The sequence below is a fragment of the Aquarana catesbeiana genome, linkage group LG05 (genome assembly GCF_042186555.1).
Source record: "Aquarana catesbeiana isolate 2022-GZ linkage group LG05, ASM4218655v1, whole genome shotgun sequence".
NCBI classification, from domain to species: Eukaryota; Metazoa; Chordata; class Amphibia; order Anura; family Ranidae; genus Aquarana; species Aquarana catesbeiana.
In genome coordinates, this window is record NC_133328.1 from 180,988,845 (window position 1) to 181,001,518 (window position 12,674).

The following is a 12,674-nucleotide window of genomic DNA, read 5'->3' on the forward strand; positions in this document are numbered from 1 at the left end:
GCACGCTGGTCTCGTGTGTGTGTATATGTAAACATCGATAGCACCACATTTGTGAGGTATCACCGCAAACGTCACAGTGAGAGCAATAATTCTAGCTCCAGACCTCCCGTGTAACCTGTAAAGGCTTTTAAAGTGTTGCCTATGGTGATTTTTAGGTACCATACGTTGGTGCCATTACACAGGTGGACACCATTTTAAAGCGTGACATGTTTGGTATCTATTTACTTGGCGTAACATCATCTTTTATATTTTACCAAAAAATGTGGGTATTTTATGCATTAAAATTAATTAAAGTGTATTTTTTTCCAAAAAATTTGCATTTCAAAACCGCTGTGCAAATATTGTCTAACATAAAAATTTGCAACACCCACCATTTTATTCTCTTGGGCCTCTGCTTAATAATATTTAATGACAAAAAACAGAAAATAGAGGGCACACCGGCCTTGTGCATTATCTTTAAAAAGGTTTATTAAAACAGAAAACGTAAAAGTACTACTCACAAGGGTAGATAAAAATCACGCATAATAGTCAAATTATGGTAGCAGTCTCCAGACCTATGGACAAGACGTGCAGACCGCTGCTGGCTGACGCGTTTCGAAGGTAGCACCTTCTTCTTCAGAGCCTAACAGTATCCATCTCTTACGGTACCTTAAATAATGTGCTCATCAAGGGAGCACAGACCACTTTCGGGGTGTATTTCCAAGTATATCCATGCTGCTTGTTAGACATATCTTATTAGTTGACAACTTTGTTTAAAAAACAATAGATTTTCATCTTTCTTCCTACATTTTCCAAATAATTGTGGCAAACTATTACATTTTCAAAAGAATCACTATGGGCTTGATTTACTAAAGGCAAATCCACTTTGCACTAACAATGCACTCAGTTTAGATTTCAGGGGAAGATTGGAAATTAGGGGAAGCTCCGCTGATTTTATCATCCAATCATGTACAAGCAAAAATGCTGTTTTTTTTTTATTTTCCTTGCATGTCCCACTCTGATATAGCAACTGCACTTCCAAGTGCACTTGCAGGGCAAAGTAGATTTGTCTTTAGTAAATAAACCCCTATGTCTTTCAGAAAATACCTTGCAGTGTTTGCTTTCCAAAATGGGTTCATTTTATGGGTGTTTCCATTGTTTTGGTGTTTCAGGACCTCCAAAAATGTGATAGGTAGTCAGGAAATAAGATGCGTAATTTTATGCTCCTGGAGCGCCTAAAGGCGCTGCTGGAATTTCAGACCCTTCTATGCATCTAGGCTGTGAAAAAGTCTCACATGTGGTATCCCCATACTGAATGCGCAGAATGCGTTTTGGTGTGTAATTGCAATTATGCCTATGCTGTGTGTGTAAGAGCTTGTAAAAATGACAACTTTGTGGGGGAAAAAAAACTAATTTTATTTAATTTCCTCATTTTCCAAAAAACTGCCTAGAAATTACCACTTACCATGCCTCTTACTAAATACCTTTGACTGTCTACTTTTCAAAAAGGGGTAATTTGGGGGATATTTGTACTGTCCCTGCGTTTTATGGTCTCAAGAAAAAAGGCAGTTAGTACATCAGGACTGATCAATTTATATATATATATATATATATATATATATATATATATATATATATATATATATATATATATATATGTACACACCATAGATTGTATACTCTATAACTTTCACACAGACTAAACAATATAAAGGGTTTTGTGTTGATTTTACAAAAAAATGTAGCAGAATACATTTTGCCATAATTTTATAAAGAAAGATTCTTTACTTGTAAAATTTTAAAACAAAACTAAGAATAGGGTTTTTTTTTGTTTTTGTTTTTTTTAATCAAACTTTTCGGTACTTTTTCATTTATTTAGCAAAAAATTAAAAACCCAGTGGTGATTAAATGCCACCAAAATAAAGCTCTATTGGCCTTAAAAAAAAAAAAAAAAAAAAAAAAATGATAAACATTGTTTGGGGTAAAGTGTTTTTTTGGGGCAAATTCGTAATTGAGTAATTGTCACTCAAAGTGTGATAGCGTTGAAAGCAGAAAATTGGCCTGGATTTGAAGGGGTTGAAGGTGTCTGGTCTTGAAGTGGTTAAGAAAACTGCAGCTACAGCGAGACATGATGCCAAACGCACTAAAGATAATGTAGATTTGGGGTTTACATACACTTTAAACAGATCTTCCATTTTTAAATGATTCAAGCATAATTTAAACTCCAATGTAATAGTAAGTAAAATGGCATTCTAATGTTTTATTTTCTTAACAGGCATGTCATCTACTAAGCCATCTTCTGAGTTTCTATCATTACTTAACGGTTTGCTACAGAAGGACCCATTAAAAAGGTAGGGAGACCTGAACAAAATAGCTGGATGAATGATGTCTGCTAATTGTTTCCCAAGGCCCATGGTGTTCATATGACATAAATACATGTAAAATGAAAACAATCCAAACAAGTTTGAAAACACATCTAGAACAAGATCCAAACAAAAAGTAAAAACTTAGTTCAGTTTGCAAATGGCAGCAGGTGAGCACATGCCGCAGTCGTGATGCTTTGCATTGCAGCTCAGCAAAAGTAGAGTCCCCCATTGTGTCTGGCGGGCAGCATCTTACCTGCATCTTCTACCTAGCTTCTTCTGGGTGCCGTCTTCATTGGTGATAAAGGATGGCGTCACTCCTGTGCATGCACAGGAGTTCAGTAATTCTGGCACACAGGATCTGTGTTGAAATGTAAACTGAGCAGTGCATGCGCAGCTGAGTACATTCTAAAGAAGACTGCAAGAAGGAGGGTAGTGATAAAAAGATATTTCCCCTAACTGGACTTTTAAAGGCACAGAAATTGCATGGTAGGTAAAAAAGTATCAATTTTATTAATAGCGTATTTGCTACAAAGGATACAGAATAAAAAAAAAGGATGGGAAAGATAAGCGGAATGCTATCAAAAATACACATAATTTATGACAGTCACCACAACCATTAACAGTATGGCCTATGTTTCACCCAACGCGTTTCGGAGTTTTTCAAAATCTCCTTCGGGGGTATGTGAAGGGGTCAATCATGTGTCTATAACATATTAATAGACAGTTTAGACATATATATATTCAATAACAATATACAAATACAGTAAACTACATATAGCCTGTCTACTTACATGTTTTGTGAAACAGTCATATGCATAACATTCCAATACAGTATTAAAAGCAACACAAAAGTTGAGCGGAGTTGTGTCTTGAGTTTACCCGTTTGTAATCTTCTTGTATCACATTCAAATTAAATATGCTTGCTGAATAGTAACCAAAGCAACCCGGCGGAGAGTAACCATCCAATGGTGCTGAAGTCAATGAGAGGCATAGCCCTGTAGATGAAAGCGTTTTAGGCTATATGTATAGTAATTAAGTCTAAGGTCATATGTTAATACTACACATAAGGTACTAGATTGAATGAAAAGATGTACCATGTGATAGAAAATAGAAAATAAATGCTGCCTATTCACAGGCCATTAGAATACGCTACCAGCCATGTAGCAAGAAGGAGGGTAGGCTTTTTTTTATTGCAGAAGAGACATTTCATGTCTCTTCTGCGATTAGGAGCCTGGCTGCTTGTGTTTTTTAAAAGTGTGTATGTATGTAATGTATTCTGCTTCTAATGGGAACATCTAGAAGTTTTAATTGTGCCTAAGATGTACCCTGAATTTTTTTTTTTTTTTTTTCTCGAATGACTTTTGAATAATAGCAGTGCACTTCCTGGTCTGTGAGTGTACCTAGACATTCTTGTGCTTGCAGCCTTATAGCTCTATATCTGCAGTGATACCCAAGGCACTGCTGCCTCTGACTTCTAGTTTTTAAGGATACATTCACCTTTTGGAACATGTTACGTGTTCTTCCTGTATTTAGGGTGGAAAATGTAACCTGTTCCAGCAGCTGCAACCTCCCTCACCCCTACCCCCAGTGACAGCGGGCGGGCATCTTCTCCAGGTGCCCACTATCACTATTTGAGAAACACATGGCTGTATGGGGTGCAATGCTTTCCAGGCTCCAAGTAAAAAAATTAATACATTTTTACCTACAAAAGGTTTGCATTTATTTTTATTTTTTTTTTAAAAGGTGAACTTATCCTTTTAGAGATTTGGAGTGAGATTTTGGTGTTGTCACTACTATTGTTGCTCATTGTTTTCCTTGTTGGAAGCTCTGATATAAGGAGGCAGTTCCTGCCTCTACCAAAATGACGGTTTCCACTCACAACCATAGCACAGAGTAAAGCATGGTAAGTCGGTAAGAGGGGAAAAACCTGCAAGAAGACCACAGGCAGGCTTTGCCCTCTGCCTGCTTTTTTAGGGCACAGCTTCTAAAATTCAGTTTCTCTTTTACATTTTCATTTGTATGATTCAGCATTTAGCCTAGGTTCACATTGGTTTGATTTGGCATGCAATTTAACGTGTCAAATCGCATGCCATATCGGCAGCTATTGCCAGCAATGGCACCATCCGAATCGGTGCGGCGCCACACTGATTCCCAAAAGCAGTTCCTGTACTAATTTTGGCGACTTTGGTGGGCGATTTGTATAGGCATCTATGCATGAACCAGCACAGATGTCTGTCAATCGCCCCCGAAGTCGGACTGCATTGCCGGGTTGAAATTGTGCAAGTTCTAACCCGCTGCAATGTGAACCTGGGCTTAGAAACAGAATGCACATTTGCAGTTTACTAAAAGCACAAGAATAAATAATAATGTTATCTGTCCAGATATAATTTCAAGTCTTTAAAAGGATATTAAGCTAGTGAAATTAATGGAAACAAATGATTCAATCCAACAAGCATGCAACTCCAATAAGAATAAACTAATAGAATTAGCTGCAGTAAGGCTTGTTGTCTAAATCCTCAAGATCATGTATTCAGGTCTTACAACAGATTGACACTTTAGATTATACCAGACTAGAAGGAATTGCTTTCACAAGGTTTTACCAGCTAAGTTGTGTAGAAGAAGCTTAACCACTTCAGCCCCGGAGGATTTTACCCCCTTCCTGACCAGAGCACATTTTGCGATTCGGCACTGTGTTGCTTTAACTGACAATTGTGCGGTCGTACAACGTTGTACCCAAACAAAACTGACGTCCTTTTTTCCCCACAAATAGAGCTTTCTTTTGGTGGTATTTGATCGCCTTTGCGTTTTGTATTTTTTGCACTATAAACAAAAAAGAGCATCAATTTTGAAGAAAACACAATATTTTTTACTTTTTGCTATAATAAATATCCCCCAAAAATATATATAAAAAAAAAAACATATTTTTTTCCTCAGTTTAGGCCGATATGTATTCTTCTACATATTTTTTTGGTAAAAAAAAACGCAATAAGCGTATATTGATTGGTTTGCGCAAAATGTATGGCGTCTACAAAACATAGTTTTATGGCATTTTTATTTTTAATTTTTTTTTATTAGTAATGGCGGCGATCTGTGATTTTTATCGAGACTGCTACATTATGGCAGACACATCGGACACTTTTGACACTATTTTGGGACCATTGTCATTTATACAGCGATCAGGGCTATAAAAATGCATTGATTGCTGTGCAAATGACACTGGCAGTGAAGGGGTTAACCACTAGGGGGCGGTGAAGGGGTTAAGTGTGTCCTAGGGAGTGATTCTAACTGTGAGGGGGCTGGGCTTCAACACACAGGACAGTGATCACTGCTCGATGACAGAGAGCAGTGATCTCTGTCATGTCACTAGGCAGAAGGGGGAAATGCTTTGTTAACAAAAGTATCTCCCTGTTCCACCTCTCCGTGACACGATCGCGGGCACCCGGCGGACATCGAGTCCGCGGGACCCACGGTCACGGAGATCGCGGCAGGCGCGCGCCCGCAACACCGCTTCTTAAAGGGGACGTACCTATACGCCCTTTTGCCTACCAGTGCCATTCTGCCAATGTAAATCAGCGTTCGCTGGGCGGCAAGCGGTTAAAGCTGAAATCCAGGAAAAACAAACATACACACACACATGCAAAAGCCATGTGCATTCTTACCTGAATCTTGGTGTTCTTTGTGTATTTCTTCCAGATCTGTGCACTTTGCCTCCATTCTACAGACCATACTGCTGCTCTTTTATTGTATACAGTGACTGGTTTTGTATGCGCCCCCCTCTTGTAGTTTTCTGCAGGCAGCCTGTAGTGTATGTAGCTATTGGGTCCCTCCCACAGCTTTCCTATTTGCACAGGCTGAATACAGCACAGTGATGACATCACTGCTACTTTTACAAGGAAATATCTGGGCTCGCAAAGGCATTTGGTGCACTCAAAGTGAGTACATTTCCTTTGTGGCTGTTAAGAGCTATATTTAAGAAAGTTTTTATGCCTGGAATACAGCTTATTTTTTTTTTCCGTTGGGGACAAAACGTGGCCAGTCAAATTCCTCCACCCCAGACTCGCTCATCCATGTCTTTATGGACCTTGCTTTGTGCACTGGTGCGCAGTCATGTTGGAACAGGAAGGGGCCAATCCCAAACTGTTCTCACTAAATTGGGAGCATGAAATTGTCCAAAATGTCTTGGTATGCTGACGCCTGAAGAGTTCCCTTCACTGGAACTAAGGGGCCAAGCCCAACCCTTGAAAAACAACCCCACAGCATTATTCCCCCCTCCACCAGATGATTTGGACCAGTACACAAAGCAAATTCCATAAAGGAATGGATGAGCGAGTTTGGGGTGGAGGAACTTGACTGGCCTGCACAGAGTCCTCAACTAGATAGAACACCTTTGGGATGAATTCGAATGGAGACTGCAAGTGTATATGTATATATGTGTGTGTATATACAGTGGGAAAGGAAAGTATTCAGACCCCCTTAAATTTTTCACTCTTTGTTATATTGCAGCCATTTGCTAAAATCATTTAAGTTCATTTTTTTTTCCTCATTAATGTTTACACAGCACCCCATATTGACATATAAAACACAGAATTGTTGACATTTTTGCACATTTCTTAAAAAAGAAAAACTGAAATATCACATGGTCCTAAGTATTCAGACCCTTTGCTGTGACACTCATATATTTAACTCAGGTGCTGTCCATTTCTTCTGATCATCCTTGAGATGGTTCTACACCTTCATTTGTGTCCAGCTGTGTTTGATTAGGAAAGCCACACACCTGTCTATAAAAGACCTTATAACTCGCAGTGCATGTCAGAGCAAATGAGAATCATGAGGTCAAAGGAACTGCCTGAAGAACTCAGAGACAGAATTGTGGCAAGGCACAGATCTGGCCAAGGTTACAAAGAAAATTCTGCTGCATTTAAGGTTCCTAAGAGCAGAGTGGCCTCCATAATCCTTAAATGGAAGACGTTTGGGATGACCAGAACCCTTCCTAGAGCTGGCCGTCTGGCCAAACTGAGCTATCGGGGGAGAAGAGCATTGGTGAGAGAGGTAAAGAAGAATCCAAAGGTCACTGTGGCTGAGCTCCAGAGATGCAGTCGGGAGATGGGAGAAAGTTGTAGAAAGTCAACCATCACTGCAGCCCTCCACCAGTCGGGGCTTTATGGCAGAGTGACCCGAGGGAGGCCTCTCCTCAGTGCAAGACACCTGAAAGCCCGCATGGAGTTTGCTAAAAAAACACCTGAAGGACTCCAAGATGGTGAGAAATGAGATTCTTCGGTCTGATGAGACCAAGATAGAACTTTTTGGCCTTAAGTCTAAGCGGTATGTGTGGAGAAAACCAGGCACTGCTCATCACCTGTCCAATACAGTCCCAACAGTGAAGCATGGTGGTGGCAGCATCATGCTGTGGGGGTGTTTTTCAGCTGCAGGGACAGGACGACTGGTTGCAATCGAGGGAAAGATGAATGCGGCCAAGTACAGGGATATCCTGGACGAAAACCTTCCCCAGAGTGCTCAGGACCTCAGACTGGGCCGAAGGTTTACCTTCCAACAAGACAATGACCCTAAGCACACAGCTAAAATAAGGAAGGAGTGGCTTCACAACAACTCCGTGACTGTTCTTGAATGGGCCAGCCAGAGCCCTGACTTAAACAAAATTGAGTATCTCTGGAGAGACCTAAAAATGGCTGTCCACCTACGTTTACCGTCCAACCTGACAGAACCGGAGAGGATCTGCAAGGAGGAATGGCAGAGGATCCCCAAATCCAGGTGTGAAAAACTTGTTGCATCTTTCCCAAAAAGACTCATGGCTGTATTAGATCAAAAGGGTGCTTCTACTAAATACTGAGCAAACGGTCTGAATACTTAGCACCATGTGATATTTCAGTTTTTCTTTTTTTAAAAATCTGCAAAAATGTCAACAATTCTGTGTTTTTCTGTCAATATGGGGGGCTGTGTGTACATTAATGAGGAAAAAAAATGATTTTAGCAAATCTATCTATCTATCTATCTATCTATCTATCTATCTATCTATCTATCTATCTATCTTTCATTTGTGCATTAACCACTTGACGACCGCCTCACGCCGATTTACGTCAGCAAGGTGGCACGGACAGGCAAAATCACGTATATATACGTGATTTGCCTTCCGCGGGTGGGGGGTCCGATCGGACCCTCCCCCGGTGCCCGAGGCGGTCGTCTTTGGTCCCCCGGCGATCGGAGGTGAGGGGGAGGCCATCCGTTCGTGGCCCCCCCCTCGCGATCGCCGCCGGCCAATCAGATAACTTCCTTTGCTGCTGTATGCTAAACAGCTGCAAAGGAAATGATGTCATCTCTCCTCGGCTCGGTATTCCGTTGCAGCGCCGAGGAGAGAAGACTTCACTGTGAGTGCACTAACACTACACACACAGTAGAACATGCCAGGCACACAAAACACCCCGATCCCCCCCCAATCACCCCCCCCCCCTCCCTGTCACAAACTGACACCAGCAGTTTTTTTTTTTTTTTTCTGATTACTGCATTGGTGTCAGTTTGTGACAGTTACAGTGTTGGGACAGTGAATATTAGCCCCCTTTAGGTCTAGGATACCCCCCTAACCCCCCCTAATAAAGTTTTAACCCCTTGATCACCCCCTGTCACCAGTGTCGCTAAGCGATCATTTTTCTGATCGCTGTATTAGTGTCGCTGGTGACGCTAGTTAGTGAGGTAAATATTTAGGTTCGCCGTCAGCGTTTTATAGCGACAGGGACCCCCATATACTATCTAATAAATGTTTTAACCCCTTGATGGCCCCCTAGTTAACCCTTTCACCACTGATCACCGTATAAGTGTTACGGGTGACGCTGGTTAGTTTGTTTATTTTTTTTAGTGTGAGGGCACCCGCCGTTTATTACCGAATAAAGGTTTAGCCCCCTGATCGCCCGGCGGTGATATGCGTCGCCCCAGGCAGCGTCAGATTAGCGCCAGTACCGCTAACACCCACGCACGCAGCATACGCCTCCCTTAGTGGTATAGTATCTGATCGGATCAATATCTGATCCGATCAGATCTATACTAGCGTCCCCAGCAGTTTAGGGTTCCCAAAAACGCAGTGTTAGAGGGATCAGCCCAGATACCTGCTAGCACCTGCGTTTTGCCCCTCCGCCCGGCCCAGCTCAGCCCACCCAAGTGCAGTATCGATCGATCACTGTCACTTACAAAACACTAAACGCATAACTGCAGCGTTCGCAGAGTCAGGCCTGATCCCTGCGATCGCTAACAGTTTTTTTGGTAGTATTTTGGTGAACTGGCAAGCACCAGCCCCAAGCAGCATCAGATTAGCGCCAGTACCGCTAACACCCACGCATGCAGCATACGCCTCCCTTAGTGGTATAGTATCTGAACGGATCAATATCTGATCCAATCAGATCTATACTAGCGTCCCCAGCAGTTTAGGGTTCCCAAAAACGCAGTGTTAGCGGGATCAGCCCAGATACCTGCTAGCACCTGCGTTTTGCCCCTCCGCCCGGCCCAGCCCAGCCCACCCAAGTGCAGTATCGATCGATCATTGACACTTACAAAACACTAAATGCATAACTGCAGCGTTCGCAGAGTCAGGCCTGATCCCTGCGATCGCTAACAGTTTTTTTGGTAGTATTTTGGTGAACTGGCAAGCACCAGCCCCAAGCAGCGTCAGATTAGCGCCAGTACCGCTAACACCCACGCATGCAGCATACGCCTCCCTTAGTGGTATAGTATCTGAACGGATCAATATCTGATCCGATCAGATCTATACTAGCGTCCCCAGCAGTTTAGGGTTCCCAAAAACGCAGTGTTAGCGGGATCAGCCCAGATACCTGCTAGCACCTGCATTTTGCCCCTCTGCCCGGCCCAGCCCACCCAAGTGCAGTATCGATCGATCACTGTCACTTACAAAACACTAAACTAAACTGCAGCATTCGCAGAGTCAGGCCTGATCCCTGCGATCGCTAACAGTTTTTTTGGTAGCTTTTTATTGAACTGGCAAGCACCAGCGGCCTAGTACACCCCGGTCCTAGTCAAACCAGCACTGCAGTAACACTTGGTGACATGGCGAGTCCCATAAGTGCAGTTCAAGCTGGTGAGGTGGCAAGCACAAGTAGTGTCCCGCTGCCACCAAGAAGACAAACACAGGCCCGTCGTGCCCATAGTGCCCTTCCTGCTGCATTCGCCAATCCTAATTGGGAACCCACCACTTCTGCAGCACCCGTACTTCCCCCATTCACATCCCCAACCAAATGCAGTCGGCTGCATGAGAGGCATTTTCTTTATGTCCTCCCGAGTACCCCTACCCAACGCCCCCCAAAAAAGATGTTGTGTCTGCAGCAAGCGCGGATATAGGCGTGACACCCGCTATTATTGTCCCTCCTGTCCTGACAATCCTGGTCTTTGCATTGGTGAATGTTTTGAACGCTACCATTCACTAGTTGAGTATTAGCGTAGGGTACAGCATTGCACAGACTAGGCACACTTTCACAGGGTCTCCCAAGATGCCATCGCATTTTGAGAGACCCGAACCTGGAACCGGTTACCGTTATAAAAGTTAGTTACAAAAAAAGTGTAAAAAAAAAAAAATAAATATATAAAATAAAAAAAAATAGTTGTCATTTTATTGTTCTCTCTCTCTCTATTCTCTCTCTCTTGTTCTGCTCTTTTTTACTGTATTCTATTCTGCAATGTTTTATTGTTATTATGTTTTATCATGTTTGTTTTTCAGGTATGTAATTATTTATACTTTACCGTTTACTGTGCTTTATTGTTAACCATTTTTTTGTCTTCAGGTACGCCATTCACGACTTTGAATGGTTATACCAGAATGATGCCTGCAGGTTTAGGTATCATCTTGGTATCATTCTTTTCAGCCAGCGGTCGGCTTTCATGTAAAAGCAATCCTAGCGGCTAATTAGCCTCTAGACTGCTTTTACAAGCCGTGGGAGGGAATGCCCCCCCCCCCACCGTCTTCCGTGTTTTTCTCTGGCCCTCCTGTCTCAACAGGGAACCTGAGAATGCAGCCGGTGATTCAGCCAGCTGACCATAGAGCTGATCAGAGACCAGAGTGGCTCCAAACATCTCTATGGCCTAAGAAACCGGAAGCTACGAGCATTTTATGACTTAGATTTCGCCAGATGTAAATAGCGCCATTGGGAAATTGGGGAAGCATTTTATCACACCGATCTTGGTGTCATCAGATGCTTTGAGGGCAGAGGAGAGATCTAGGGTCTAATAGACCCCAATTTTTTCAAAAAAGAGTACCTGTCACTACCTATTGCTATCATAGGGGATATTTACATTCCCCGAGATAACAATAAAAATGATTTAAAAAAAAAAAATGAAAGGAACAGTTTAAAAATAAGATAAAAAAGCAAAAAAATAATAAAGGAAAAAAAAAAAAAAAAAAGCACCCCTGTCGCCCCCCTGCTCTCGCGCTAAGGCGAACGCAAGCGGCGGTCTGTGGTCAAACGTAAACAGCAATTGCACCATGCATGTGAGGTATCGCCGCGAAGGTCAGATCGAGGGCAGTAATTTTTGCAGTAGACCTCCTCTGTAAATCTAAAGTGGTAACCTGTAAAGGCTTTTAAAGGCTTTTAAAAATGTATTTATTTTGTTGCCACTGCACGTTTGTGCGCAATTTTAAAGCATGTCATGTTTGGTATCCATGTACTCGGCCTAAGATCATCTTTTTTATTTCATCAAACATTTGGGCAATATAGTGTGTTTTAGTGCATTAAAATTTAAAAAAGTGTGTTTTTTCCCCAAAAAATGCGTTTGAAAAATCGCTGCGCAAATACTGTGTGAAAAAAAAAAATGAAACACCCACCATTTAAATCTGTAGGGCATTTGCTTTAAAAAAATATATAATGTTTGGGGGTTCAAAGTAATTTTTTTGGAAAAAAAAATATCTTTTTCATGTAATTAAAAAGTGTCAGAAAGGGCTTTGTCTTCAAGTGGTTAGAAGAGTGGGTTATGTGTGACATAAGCTTCTAAATGTTGTGCATAAAATGCCAGGACAGTTCAAACCCCCCCCAAATGACCCCATTTTGGAAAGTAGACACCCCAAGCTATTTGCTGAGAGGCATGTCGAGTCCATGGAATATTTTATATTGCGACACAAGTTGCGGGAAAGAGACAATTTTTTTTTTTTTGCACAAAGTTGTCACTAAATGATATATTGCTCAAACATGCCATGGGAATATGTGAAATTACACCCCAAAATACATTCTGCTGCTTCTCCTGAGTACGGGGATACCACATGTGTGAGACTTTTTGGGAGCCTAGCCGCGTACGGGACCCTGAAAACCAAGCACCGCCTTC

The 12,674-nt window shown here is 42.0% G+C and overlaps 1 protein-coding gene across 2 annotated transcripts in view; it reads left to right on the forward strand.

Annotated features, from left to right (window-relative positions):
• The window catches only part of LOC141144583 (serine/threonine-protein kinase ULK4-like), a 1,176,078-nt gene that overhangs the window by 52,542 nt on the left and 1,110,862 nt on the right, over window positions 1-12,674 (forward strand). For both annotated transcript variants that reach the window (XM_073630414.1, XM_073630413.1), the window contains exon 8: window positions 2,255-2,330. In XM_073630414.1, the coding sequence (XP_073486515.1) occupies window positions 2,255-2,330 (76 nt within the window). The remainder of the gene's footprint in view (window positions 1-2,254; window positions 2,331-12,674) is intronic.